The sequence below is a fragment of the Heteronotia binoei genome, chromosome 15, assembly GCF_032191835.1.
Source record: "Heteronotia binoei isolate CCM8104 ecotype False Entrance Well chromosome 15, APGP_CSIRO_Hbin_v1, whole genome shotgun sequence".
Lineage (NCBI taxonomy): Eukaryota > Metazoa > Chordata > Lepidosauria > Squamata > Gekkonidae > Heteronotia > Heteronotia binoei.
This window is the reverse complement of record NC_083237.1, coordinates 28,595,355-28,609,396: the sequence shown is the minus strand read 5'-3', so window position 1 is coordinate 28,609,396 and position 14,042 is coordinate 28,595,355. Positions and strand designations below refer to the sequence as shown.

Below are 14,042 nucleotides of genomic sequence, written 5' to 3'. Positions count from 1 at the left end.
CCAAAACACTATGAAGAAACTTTGCTACTATTTCAGTTATTTCAATATCTGGGTTCAATTATTAAGCAAGAAAAGAGGAGTCCTGTGGCACAGAGTGGTAAAGCTGCAGTACCGCAGTCCAAGCTCTCTGCTCATGACCTGAGTTCGATCCTGGTGGAAGCTGGATTCAGGTAGCCAGCTCAAGGTTGACTCAGCCTTCCATCCTTGTGAGGTTGGTAAAATGAGTACCCAACTCGCTGGGGGGGAAGTGTAGATGACTGGGGAAGGCAATGGCAAACCACCCCGTAAAAAGTGCTATGAAAACGTGGTGATGCGACGTCACCCCAGAGTCGGAAACGACTGGTGTTTGCACAGGGGGAAGAAAGAACCTTAAAATCATCAGAAGTCTCTAGGAGTGGGGCTAAATGGGATATATTAGGTTCAGGGCAGACATTGTGTGTCTGCCAAGGGTCCTAGTCCAGAAAGATTATGCCACAATAGATTTGCTGTGTAACCTACACAAATGTATCTATCTATGAACATAGGAAAGTACTTTACATCACGCACGCTGTTCTAGATACGATCAAGCAGCCGATCTCCAGGGGCTCTCTGGCATTTACCTTTTAACAGGAGATGCTAGGGGATGAACTAGGGAGGCTGGCTGAGCATGCGGCCTCTCCCCTAAGGCACCTACTCTGCTGAACCCCCCCGCATCAAACTCCATGAGACATTTAAACTGAATAGAGAGGCAGAAATCTTGACTTCCGTTTAATTGCCCTGCAAGTCGCTGTGTGCGTCGTCACTTCCGCCCGTCCTACCGAAAGGAAATAAGCAGGAGAGGTAATTTCTTTTAGCGGGAGGGGGGATTTAAAATCTGGGTTTTTTTGCCTAAAGTAGGGGGAGCGTTTCCAGGTGAGCGCCAGTAAAAGAAGTGATAATAAAAGGGGCCGGAAGGCGAGGGGAACAAAGCCACTATCTCTGTGCTCTTAAAAGTTTCCCCTTCTCTGCTTTCTCTTTGATTAGGAGTTGCTATAGCAATACCGGAAGTTTGGGCCTCTGGGATGTTAGTCGACTGATCAAAATAAAGACGCGGGAGAGCTTCCTTCCACGTAGATCCGCGTAGGAGGGTTGCGGGTTGAAGGAGGTCAGTTGGAGGGGAGACGAAGGAAGAGGAGGTGTGGTGGGCAGAGGGCTCATAAGATGCAGGGGAAGGGGGGGGGGTCCCTATTCCACAAGGGAACATCAGAATAGAAAAGGGGAAAGGGTAGCAGTTCTTCCTACATTGAAGCAAATAAGGTACAGGGAGTTGGGGCGGAAGTGGTAGCAGTGGCTAGCATACCTGGTTTGGATGCAGTAGCCCCAAGATGCAATTTTTTGCTGAAGAAACTTAAGTGGCAGGTTGTATTAGGTGGACCAGTGCAATGCAGCTTCATGGCACAGTCTTGACTAGAATGGGTGCTGGGGATTCCTGCTGTTTTAGATTGTAGTTGGGTTATAATGTAAAGGGACAAAATACCTTCTTTTCCTTCGTACTAGTTTGCCATAATAATAGACAAGCCTGTAGGTATCTGATCCCCCTCCCCCTGCCAGATTTTATCTGCTCTAAATGGGGATGCCAAATCTGGGTTGGGAAATGACTGGAGATTTTGAATGTGGAGTTTGGGGAAGGGAGGGAGCTCAATGGGGCATGATGCCACATAAAATGGCTACCCTCCAGAGTAGCCATTTTATCCAGAGGGGCTGATCTCTGTGTCTGGAGATCAGTTATAATTCCAGGAGATCCCTAGATCCCACCTGGAGGGTGGTAACTTTAGCTCTGGGGAATATAGAGCATTTGACCAAAGTCTAAGACTTCTGAAGTCTGGCTTTTCTGGGAAGTGAATGGGGACTTAACAGAAAAAGGAGAAAGGGTGGCAGTTCTCCCTGCATTGAAGCTTTTTCCTTCCTGACTCTCTTGGTCTGCTGCCCTTTGCCTTAGGGATCATGCTCTTTCCTGTGTTGGGGGCAGGGGATTGTTCTTAATCCTTGGTTATGTCATGGTCTTTGCAGGCTGCCCCACCATGGCATCTACCTCTGACAAGTCCTTGCTATCGGCTGAGTTGCAAGAGGAGGAAGAAGAGGAGGAGTTCCAACGCCTTCTGCTCCAGGTGTGCCATTGATACTGCTTTTTTCTCCTTGGCAAGATGACTGGAAACATGGCTTCATCAGTCCAGCATCCATTTTACAGCAGTGGCTAGACAGTTGCTGCAGGGACCCCACAGGCAGGGCTTATGGACAACAGCCCTTGTTTGCTGACTGCTCCCTAGCACCTGATGTTTGGCAGCATTTGGTTTCTAAACCCAGAAGCTGTCATGGCTGATAGCTAATGTTAGGCCTCTCCTCCATAAAGCTGTCCAACCCACTTTTGAATCCATCTTATCCTATGACCGCCACCGCATCCTGCGGCACTGAGTTCCCCACATCAGCTACATTTTGTGAGAAGTAGTACTACTTCTCTTGGTCTGCCTTGAGTTTACTGCCAATCCATTTCATAGGGTGGTCCTAAGCTATAATATTACGGGAAATAAAGAAATGTTCCTCTCTCTCTGCTTTCTCTATGCTGGGCATAATCTTGTCTCTCCCGTGCTTCCTTCTTTTATCTGTCCTTGCCTCATAGGACAGGTGCTCCAATACCACAATCCTTTTGGCTTGTCCTTTCCGGAATTTTTTCAGGCCTTCAGCATCTTTTTTGGAGATGCAGCAACCATAACTGTGTATTTATTTATTACTTATTGGATTAATGAATCACCTATCCCAGCTATATAGCAGGGCCCCGGGTGATATACAACAGAGATAAAAACTACCAATGCAAACAAACAATTAAAATAATGATTATTTACAATCTAAAATCTGATGGCAAAATCCAAATTATTACAGTTGCAGACTGCCAGCTGTATCGTGGGGAGGGGGAAAGGAGGGCAAGAATGTGGAGAGCAGGAGAGGGTGCCAGCCAAGATGGTAACTGTTGCTGTCTTCATCCAAAAGCCTGGTGGAACATCTCTGCTTTACAGGCCCTGCAGAATTGCAACAGATCCCTCAGGGCCCTGATGTTATTTGGCAGAGGGTTCCACCATATTTCAAAGGAGGCTGCATCAGGGACTTAATATGTGGTCTCTACTTTGCTAGCAATTTTGTTGTCAGTTGCACTCTTTATGGTTCCCTCGCATGAGGTTTTTAAAAATCACTGCTGCATGCAGAGTCAATGTTTTCAGTGAGCTGTCCACCGAATATCTTTTGCTTGGTCTGTCATCATCAGTTCACCACCACATCAGAGTATCTTTGAAAATAGGATATTCCCCCATACTGCACATCACTTTGCACTGACTTCCATTGACATTTGCCTGCTGTTTGTTTCCCAGTTTGGAGAGGAATTCATAGGATCATTGTGTGGATTGTAACAAGAGAATGCTCATGATGTGCTTTGAATGCCAGAAAGCGCCATAGACATCCCAGCTGTCTGTGTTAAAATATAAAGTGTACAGCACATTGTAAAAGCAATAATATTACTTCTAAGGACTCCCAATGAGGGTTATGACCTTGTTGGCCTGTGATTTTCCTTGTTGCTTGTAAGTGGTTGCCGATGGCGTGGCTGGGAGGTGTGGCTGCAGGATCTTGGGAGATTGCGAGGAGAAGACTGGAAGGCAACATGAGCCTGCTGTGTTGTCTGAGTTCTGGCCCTAATGATACTAGGGATTCAAATATATATGGAAAAGTGAATGAGACTGGCTTCTGAGTCAATGTGGTGGGATGGTGTGACAAACCAATCAAAACTCTGTCTCCCCAGGCAACCCAGAAGATCCAGAGTGCAATTCCACCTCCAACGGACTCCAAGCCCATCCGACCACTTCCAGGTGAAGAGCTTCAGGCAGGACAAAAGAACAGAGATGTGATGGGGGTGTCTGGGAAGAGGAGAGTAAGGGACTGGGTGTTACACCTGGTTGCTATGCAGATCAGGACAAGGTGAAGGTGGCCTGGCTAGAAAGAAGCCTAGCCAGGAAGTTTCTCTAGGGGCTGTCACCTGATCTGTCTGATGCACACACAGAGGTTTCCTTCACTGGTATGGCTAGCCTTTCTGTAGTTCCACCACTGGTGAGGTCTGGGGGTGGGGAGTGTAATACAAAAGGGAAAATTCCTGCCTGGCATCCCTGATGGCCACCCTGTAAAGTCTTAATCCTGCCATCAAATATTTTGGCTCAATGGAGCAACTTCCGTCTGCCTGACGATTTTAAGCTTGCACCTGTCCTCTCCAGGGTTCTGCCTTAAAACCCACACCAATGCAGGCGAGAAGATTTTCATCAACATCTGCAGGTCCTCTGATGTTCCTCCACCTCCCAACCTGACCAATGAAGAGCTCGAGTGCCTCATTGAGTCGGAGAACGCCTCCACCTTCCGGATCCCCATGAGCCTGGGCGAGCCCCACGCAGAAGTGGACAACAGTGAGTGTTCAGCGGTGCTCATAGCAGGGGGGAATGGGCTAGTGGCATAAATGGGAAAAATGGCTGTGGGAGGGTGATACTGAGACAGGGGACTGAAGCACAGCAGATAACTTATGTTATCTGTTCTCTGTTTTAGTTTAGTTCAGGTGATGCCAAGCGTATTCCACGCTCCACAGAAAGAGGAGGGGTGCTTAAAGAAACAAAACAAACAGTTTAGTAGATTAAGAGAGGAATTTGAAATGTGTGGAGCCGTGGCATGAAGTCAGCCGTTTTTGACACATGTGCTTCTCCAGCAAGATGTTAAAATGTGGACCCATCACCCAAAGGGCACCTCTATAGCCCAGCCCTGCTTGTGGGTGTTAGGAGCTGGGTGTCTTGTCTTCAGGATAGGGTGGCCAGACCGTCCTGGTCTCCCGGGACTTTCCCGGTTCTGGCCCCCAATTCCCGGCTCCCGGGCTGGCTATAACGGGACCATTAGAAGTCCCGGTATAGCCAGCGGGGAGCCTGTGGGCCGCGCGCACGGGCGGGGAAGGCGGCGAGTGAGGGAGCCAGCGTCCCTGCGCGTGTGCACGGCGGTGTGCGCACGCGCAGGGACGCTGGCTCCCTCACTCGCCGCCTTCCCTGCCCGCCGTGGGGCCCGGAGGCGGTGGCGGAGGCCGGAGAGGCCGCCGCTGGTCCCTGGAGGGCCTCCAGAGGCCCGCGGAGGCCGCGGAGAGGCCGCCGCTGGTCCCTGGAGGCCCTCCAGAGGCCGCGGAGAGGCCGCCGCTGGTCCCTGGAGGGCCTCCAGAGGGCCGCGGAGAGGCCGCCGCTGGTCCCTGGAGGCCCTCCGGAGGCCGCGGAGAAGCCGCCGCTGGTCCCTGGAGGCCCTCCAGAGGCCCACGGAGGCCGCGGAGAGGCCGCCGCTGGTCCCTGGAGGGCCTCCGGAGGCCGCGGAGACGCCGCCGCTGGTCCCTGGAGGGCCTCCAGAGGCCAGCGGAGGCCGCGGAGAGGCCGGCGCTGGTCCCTGGAGGCCCTCCAGAGGGCCGCGGAGAGGCCGGCGCTGGTCCCTGGAGGCCCTGCGGAGGTCGCGGAGAGGCCAGCGCTGGTCCCTGGAGGGCCTCCAGAGACCAGCGGAGGCTGCGGAGAGGCTGGCGCTGGTCCCTGGAGGCCCTCCAGAGACCAGCGCCGGCCTCTCCGCAGCCGCCGCCAGCCCCGCCAGCAGCACCAGCCGCCCGGAGGAGAGGCCGCCACCCGCCCTGGAACAAGGTAAGCAGGGAGGGAGGGGGCCGAAAGCGGGGGGGGGGGCGGCTGGCGGGAGGGGGCGGCCGGCCTTCCTTCCTTCCAGCCTGTCGGTCACTTCCGGGTTCCTGTCCTGCATCTCGACCTGTGTTATTAGTGACAGGCTGCTTCGGCGTGCCGCTGCGCCGGCCCCCTGGGTCCCACAACGATGGGACCGATGCCACAGGGATGGGCTCGAAACACTCTATAATCCCTCAAAAGAACAGCAGTCTAGCTCGCTTCCCCCGAGCCCTGCCGCCATAAGCCTCAAGGGGGCTCATTTTGCGGCATCTCCTGGCGAGAGGGTGGCACCCGCACGGGACACATATCAAATGAAAGAGGGGGCGCAGGGCTATCAGAAACAGCCGGCGGAGGGAGTCGGGAGACCACCCCACTGGGGGATCCACACCCCGAAAGTGATGAAGGTGGCGCAGATAGAGCCAACAGAGCAAACAGGACAAAATAAATAGGCTGCATTATGAAGCACAGTCTCACTGGAATCTCACTGGAATCTGACTGGCTTCTCAGCATGGAACCCGTTCTCTCTAGTCTTCTCACTTTGAAAAAAGTAAAAAAAGAGTTTCATTTAACTTTACTTCCCCCTTTCCCTCTCTATAAATAATCTTGGTGTTTCCGGCGGTGATATTTGGGGGATTTTTGGGGACGTCACAGGAAGTGCTGTGAAGTCACTTCCTGTTTCCGGCAGTGGCATTTGGGGGAAATGATGTCATTTGGGGGAAATGATGTCACAGGAAGTGATGTCACTTCCTGCTTCCGGCAGGTGGCGCGGGGAAATGATGTCACAGGAAGTGATGTCACTTCCTGTTTCTGGCGGTGGCATGGCGTCACCGGAAGTGACGTCACTTCCTGTTTCCGCCGGTGGCATGACGTCACCGGAAGTGCCGTCGCCGGAAGTGACGTCACTTCCTGTTTCCGCCGGTGGCATGCCGTCACCGGAAGTGACATCGCCGGAAGCACCCCTACCTTCCCCCCCCCCCCCAAAGGTGTCCCTGGCTGGCCTTCAGACATTATGGCCACCCTACTTCAGGATGAGCTTGACTCCTCCTCTTCCTCCTCCCTCCCTTCCAGGCAGTCACGGTTGCACTGCGTACGATGTCACCATCAACACCGACTTCTTCACCAAGATGGAGGTGAGCAAGGCTCTTTTTCTGGAAAATGAGGTGCCAGACCTCTCAAGAGGGGAGTGAAGGAGAGAGACATGGGTGCCTCTCATTAATTTTGAAACAGTTTTTTGAGAATTTTGTTTCCACAAAGAGGTTCTGGAACTCTGTTCCACTGTGTTTCCCACAGGAAAAAAAGCCCTGGAGGTGAGTATCTCTGCATGGAGGACTCTGAGCTGGTCCTTCCACTTTTTTTTGGGGGGGAGGGGCAGCTCTTCTGCTAGGAGACCTTTCCTTGTGAGTCCTGGCTGCTCAGCAGGGTGAGGAGGCAGGAGGAGCAGGGCTGGCTCCAGGATTCAACCCTGGGCAAGATGCCCTCCAGGAGCTCTCATTGAATGTGCCAGTGCCATCCCCTTGCATGCACACACACCCAGGACAAAGCACAGCCCTATCCTTTTAGGTTTGTTGGCACCAAGGAGTAACAGGAGGGGAATGACTCTTATGTCCCCTTTATTGTGACCCCCTGTGGAGGAGGGTTGCAGAGCACAGCTCTTTCACCTGAGAACCCCTCTTCTAGGAGGTGGGAGCTGATGGGCTGTGATCATCCATCTCCGTAACAGCCCATCATTCTTTCCCTCCACGCTCCCGCATCCTTCCCATGCTGAGGTTTTTTTAAACCCTTGCTTTCTCCTGCTGTCCTGCTCAAGGCTAGCATTGTGAGGACCCTGGAAACAGGATTTGGACCTCAGCCCAAGGAAAATGTCAGTGGGGATAATGGGTGATTAGTGGGGTGGAACATTATGGTGATGCTGCACCCTCAGCCCCTTAGCTTATGCATGAATATTCCTCCCAGCCACTTTTTTCTCTACCCCCATTCCCCAGCAAGCTCTGGCATGTGCACGCTGGGTTTGGGAGCTCTTCTCCATGCTGAAGAGTGAGATTCGAGTCTAGTAGTGCTTTTGAGATCAGCAAGATTTTGGGGGTCTAAGCATTTGAGAGCAAAGCTCCCTTTGTCAGAGAACTTTGACTCTCTAAAATGATTTCTGCCATGGCCTTTTTTGTAGAAAAAGCCCAGCAGGAACTCATTTGCATATTAGGCCACACCTCCTAAGCCAGCCGGAAGTGCGTTCCTGTGCATTCCTGCTCAAAAAAAGCCCTGATTTCTACTGTGGAAATCTTGTTAGTCTCTTAAGGAGATACTGGACTCAGATCTAGCTCTTCCGCTGCTGACTAACATGGCTACTTCTGGGTCAATCTTCCCCCATATTGTGTTCTAGGGTTTCTGGAGAATGTTTAGCAATTAAGCCCATGGAATGTTTCCTCCTAATAGTTCATAGAATCCTAGATGTGGAAGGGTCATCCAGGGTCCTCTATTCAACTCCCCCGCACAATGCAGGAAATTTACAACGGCCTCCTAATCTTTTCTCTCTCCCTCTTTCAAGAGCAACCATTTCCTTAGGGAGTTCTTCATTACAATTGTTTTGGAGGGATTATCAGAGAAATACAAGATGGAGATCGGCGACGCAGGTATGGGAAGTCAGCATTGCTCCGGGAAGCCAGTTCCTCTTTCTTGGGAGGCCCCTTCTGAGGTCCTGCTGTGGCGTCCCTGGAGGGATGCCCGTGTGCAGAAATGAATGTGGCCTGGCTCTAGCAATGCAAGCTGCACGCTTCCTCCTCGTTGGATCTGATTGCAGCTTTGTGCCTTAGAATGAAACACTGCAGCCGGACTCATGGGCTGTCTCTTGTGCGTCACCTTCCAGAATGGCGCATCCTGAAGAACAGGAAGTTCATGGGTTCCATCTCCGAGCAAACCATCCGCACAAAATCCAGACCCTTCATACAGGAGATGGACAGCAGGTATGCTGAGCTTTAGGGCTGCCACAAGCTCCCTTTTAACCTCACACACACCCCTACATTGTTAGATAATCAAATAATGAGCGCCTCTGTTTGACAATACCTGGCTTCATAAGCTCTTGAATAAGAAACAGATGTGCATGCCTTACATGAATCCATAATGCTTAATAGTCAAGGAGATCTAAAACACTCACGTGATAAAGTAATAAGAATCGTCTGTTGGTGAATGGTTAGGGGGAGGACACTTAAATTAGCATGACTTTGTGGCCTGCATCTAAGTGGTCACTTCTGTGCAGGATTAGACACAAATTCCCATTAATGCAGCCCCTGCTTTAATGCAAATCCTGCTGATCTTACAGTCCTTCACGCAGCCCAAGGCAAATGCTTAAGATAGAAATAAAGGAATCCAGAGTCGAGAGGGGATCGTGCAGCCATTTTCAGTTGGTGCTCACAGGGGGGCTTATGTGCAGGGGAGGCTGCCTTATGAAAACAGAAGCTAGACGGCAGTCCTCATGTCTCTGAATACCTTTTGACTGGAACGGGGGTTACACTAGGAGGTGGTCCTGATCCTGGCACATCATGCACCCACACTGGTGAAATTCATGGAAGCTTTTCTGCAGGCCAAACAAATCAACTCAAAGCTATGCGAATGGGCTCAGCAAAGGATACACATTCTGGGCTTGGGGGGTTTAGGGGCATGATTAGACTTCTTGGATGGCTTTCATAGCATACCAGAGTGCCTACTTTAGTGCAGGATGGTACAATAGGATCTCTGCTCACCAAACTCTCGGTGCTTGTGAGGGTTGGATGTGCTGTGAACTAGAGAGGGTGGGTGCCCAGAGGAACCTATTACGTGGGAGAGGGGGAGAGGGTGTCAACTGGAAATCCCAGCATTAGAATGATTTGGGATAATTTTCTGTTAGAGGGCTAAAGGGAGGACAGAGGGGACGGGGTGTGTGCCAATCGTTAGCCTTTGTGGTATGGAAGCTTTTGTCAGGTGGTAGAAACCATAATCCTGAGATGAACCAGCGGGGACAGCCCCCCCCTCTGGTTTTGACAAAAGAGCGGCGAGCCATGAGCCAGACCAGAAAAGACCATGGATTTCAGCAGCATTGGGGAGTGGCAAAAGGATTGTTAATGCCCTTTTTTAAACCCAAGTTATGCCCTTGTTTGCTTTTCTGCAGTCAAACCCAGGAGACAACCAGTCCACTTTTGCAGCCCCTTTATTCACAGAGGTATGTTGGGGTTGGGATGGGAGGAAGCATGTTACAGGGATGGAGGGGGTTGGGTTGAGGAAGATGTGGCGATAGACAGAGAAAGGATGCTGAACTAGATGGACCCCTGGTCTGATCCAGCAGGGCTCTTCTCATGTTCTTGATTTTGAGAAACTGCCCATCCTGAGAGAGACCCAGGGATCTCATGGGAAAAGAGCCGGATTCACACCAGAGAGACCAGAGCTCCATCCTGATCTGGCCAGAAAGCTCTTGGGGGCGGACCTTGGGCCAACTGCCACCCCTCAACCAACCCCCCTCACACAGTGGGAAGCGCGGGGGGGGGGGGGAGAAAGGGAGCCACGCTCCCTGTCCTGACAACAGAATAAACCATTGCTGCACAGTGGCCAACTAGTTTCTATGGAGGGCCAACAACAGGGCATGGTGGCCAAGGGCTTCCCTGGCTGTGGGATTCAGAAGATTAGCGCCTCTGAATGTGGAGGTTCCCCTCAGTCATCATGGCTAGTAGCCACTGACACACTTATCCTCCATGGATCTGTCTAATTCCCTTTAAAGCTGTCTATGCCTGTAGCCATCAATGCGTTCCACATTTTAATTACTCTGATTTTCTTTTGTCTGTCCTGAACCTTCTGCCCATCAGCTTAACTGAATGCCCTCAAGTTCTAGTATTTTGGGAGGAGGGGATTTCTTTGTCAGCAGTTTTCATCCTGTGCTGAATTTTAGAAACCTCTACATGTTTCCCCTTAATTGTCTCTTCTGGACTGAAAAGTCTCATACGCTTCAACCTGTCCTCATAGGGATGGTGCTCCAACCCTCCAAGACAGGGTTGGGCCCTCCTGTTCGTCTTTTCTATGTGTTCTTTCTCCAGCTCTTCCTTTTGCTCTTGAGGCTCATGGAAAAACAACATGGCAGCCCTTTGAGACATCCTGAGCCCTGCATCCCTAAGGGATCACTTCCACCTCTCTAGCCCATTGCAGTTTGTAGAAAGTAATTCCTGGGAGAGCCAGTTTGGTGTAGTGGTTAAGTGTGCGGACTCTTATCTGGGAGAACCGGGTTTGATTCCCCCACTCCTTCACTTGCAGCTGCTGGAATGGCCTTGGGTCAGTCATAGCTCTTGCAGGAGTTGTCCTCGAAAGGGAAGCTTCTGGGAGAGCTCTCTCAGCCTCACCCACCTCGCAGGGTGTCTATTGTGGGGGGGAAAGATAAAGGAAATTGTAAGCTGCTCTGAGACTCTGATTCAGAAAGAAGGGCAGGTTATAAATCTGCAGTCTTCTTCTGTGGTCTTCTTCTTTCTCTGTGTGCCAAACAGTATGCAGAGAAGTGCTCTCAATGGGCTGTCCTGCATCTCAGGAATTTTCTTTTCCCAAAGACTCTTCTTCCAAAAGAAGCACAAGTTACTGTTATTCAAAACTGGGTTTTTAGTGACCAAGAATAACATAGAATAATTGACATGATGGATATATATACATGTACTTGGCTGCACGTGTAATAAAATAATGTTCTGTTGGAATGCAGAGGCCTTTCATGCGCCAAGGCGGGCAGCTGGCCCTGATTTTCGACATGGCCCTGAATCTTGGGCAAGTTATTGACTGCTATATGTAGGAGTCAGTTAAAAGGATTCCAGAAGACAGCATACATTGACTGGATATGCTCCCCGCCCCCCCCTCCCGCCTAGGAAATGCCTTCATTGCAGCTTACAGATCTGATCTGTCTTGCTTTCTTTTCTCAGTTCTGCCACAGTTCCCGACTTTGCCATTGTCGCCCAGCCCTCACGCAGCCACCCTGAACGCCTTGTCCTGAGAATCAGCCTCCCTAAAACGGTAAGGGATTCATTCAGGAAGGAAGTGTTGTGATTTCTGGGAAGGGTGCATAGGTAGCCTAGTCCCAGCAGGTGGCGCTGCAGCACACCGCATGCCTTCTTCTGGTTTTCCTTTCCAGAACTCTGTGCGGTCCCTGGACCTGGACCTGGGAGAAGATCGAATTGTGTTGCAGGACCACCCTGGTCTGTACCACCTGGACATCTTCATTCCTTTCAGCATCATCCCTGAGGAGAGTAAGGCCCAGTTTCACAAAAGGACCAAGGTGAGCGAAAAAGATCCCTTCCTCTTTGCACGGTAGTTTTCTACCCAGCATAAGAACTGAGGTTTGTTTTAAAATGTTTTGCAGAGGCATCTCCTCCCCTTCCAGTCTTTGGAGGGGGGCTCACCCTGTCCTCTGGCCCTGGCCACCAGCCAGCCCTCCTGGCCCCTTACAGCCGGGGATCAAAAGGGAAGGGGTCTTGTTGCCCACCACCGGGGCCATCTTCCTTTGGCAAACTGCTGCCCTGCAGTGCCTGGAGCAAGTGGCCAGGCATGTCCTCGTTGGCTGCTTTCCAGGCCAAGGTAGCCCAGGAGACCGAGAGCCTGCATTTCTCACAAGACTTCCTGTTCTGGTCCATACTGGTCCTCACTGTGCTGCCCCTTGTCCTTCGGCCCTCTGCTGCCATGCAGCTTTTGAGGCAGCGAAGCCTCAGTGGCTTCCACCATCAAAGTGATGGAGCATCCAATAGTGATGCCAACCTCCAGGGGGCACCTGGGGATCCCCCAGAATTGCAGCTCATTTCCATACTACAGAGATCAGTTCCCTTGGAGGAAATGGATGCTTTGGAGGGTGGACTCTGTAGCACTGGACCTCACTGAGGTCCCTGTTCTCCTCCCCAGGCTCCAACCCCAAATCGCCAGGATTTGCTAACCTGGATCTAACAACTTTACACCCCCCCCCCCAGTAGGTGCTTGGCAACCCAGCAGAGCCCAGGGGTGGGTGAGTCCCCATCCTAGCACATGCCGGGCATATTTTAAATTGGTAGTGTACCATGGATTCTGTGTTTGCTTTTGGGAATCTGCCATATTAGCATTTAGCAATCCAGATTCTGCAGCCTGTGTTCGTTGTTATGGATCGGAGCACCCCAGCTTTCAGTCCCAGGCATTTTGACATAATGCAGGGACATAAGTACCAGAACATTGTCATGACAAGGCCTGCAAAAATCACACTAACATTCAACCAACCCTCATAATTACAAGTTAAAAAAGAAAAAAATCACTAATTGAGGTGGGGAAATAAAACATTCTTTACTTGATGCTTAAATTTCAGTGACACAGGAACCAGGGGAACATCTTTGTGAAAGGTTTTTATGGTTAGGGGGTCACCATTGAAAAGGCCTTCATTTTGTCAACCTTTGCCCAAACGCTGCCAAAGATCTGGCAGCTCTATGTGGGATGTACCGGTAGCTTTAGTTTGTCCTCCTTAATGCAGCACTGGTGGGGTGTAGCTCTATGTGGGATGTAGCTTCTGTTTGTTCACAATGCATAGTGGGCAGGCCATTTGCTTGGCCTTGTGCAACTTAATGGAGAGAAAATCCTTGCCTTCTCTGGCACTGCAGGGGGTGCTCAAACCCTCAGACAGCCCCCAACTCTGTTGTTGTTTTTTCTCCCTGCTGCAGATTCTAACTGTGACGATGCCCATCCAACGCTCCTCTCTGCTGTTGTCAGCAACAAGTAGCCAATCTGACAGAGCAATCATCTCATAGGCCAGAGCACTGGTGTGAGCACACCACCCCAAAAGTCCTGGCCCGAGGGAGAATGGAGCGGCATGCTGTGCGGAATGGAGCTTGAATAGTTTGCAGCTTCTGCAGATGGCCCAGTGCTGAGCCCAGAGGAGAGGAGGAACACCTGGCTCAAGGATGGCAAGCTTACTCCGTATCCAGATACATACAGTAAAGCGCATTGGATGGGATCCAGAGTGTGCCTCTTTCTCTCCTCCCACGATGCATGTTCTTGACTTCCCCAGCAGCTGTTGGCGTTTCTCATGTGCCTCTCTATCCGCCTCCTCCTCCCCACATCCTTATCTGCCCATGCGTGTGCAGTTCTCCAGGCAGTTGAGCCTCTTTGGCTGGCTGGGGCTGGCTCGGCTCCATGCCCCCTGCGCTCATCACCTAGTGAAGGGAAGGAGGGTCCTCCTCTGCCAATCTAAAAAGAAGGGGAGGGGCTGCTAGACTGACCATCTTCAGATGGCTGCTGGAGCATCCTGTTTGTTTACTGTTTCTTCATTTAGAATCCTCCCTGTGAGTAGGTCTGAGTAGAATCTTT

At 51.3% G+C, this 14,042-nt stretch overlaps 1 protein-coding gene across 2 annotated transcripts; it reads left to right on the top strand.

The window, feature by feature from the left end:
• Positions 1–768: 768 nt before the first annotated feature.
• On the top strand, positions 769–13,689 carry PIH1D1 (PIH1 domain containing 1). 2 transcript variants are annotated; one of them, XM_060255436.1, is made up of 12 exons: positions 769–819; positions 1,003–1,123; positions 2,029–2,126; positions 3,803–3,869; positions 4,269–4,454; positions 6,801–6,862; positions 8,275–8,359; positions 8,593–8,689; positions 9,871–9,921; positions 11,648–11,738; positions 11,857–12,000; positions 13,397–13,689. In XM_060255436.1, the coding sequence occupies exons 3-12, from the start codon at positions 2,040–2,042 to the stop codon at positions 13,481–13,483; spliced, it is 957 nt and encodes a 318-aa protein (XP_060111419.1). In that variant the 5' UTR covers positions 769–819; positions 1,003–1,123; positions 2,029–2,039; the 3' UTR covers positions 13,484–13,689. The 2 variants fall into 2 exon arrangements, with proteins under 2 accessions (XP_060111419.1, XP_060111418.1); XM_060255435.1 differs by lacking the exon at positions 1,003–1,123 and having other exon boundaries at positions 775–819.
• The last annotated feature ends 353 nt before the right edge of the window (positions 13,690–14,042 follow it).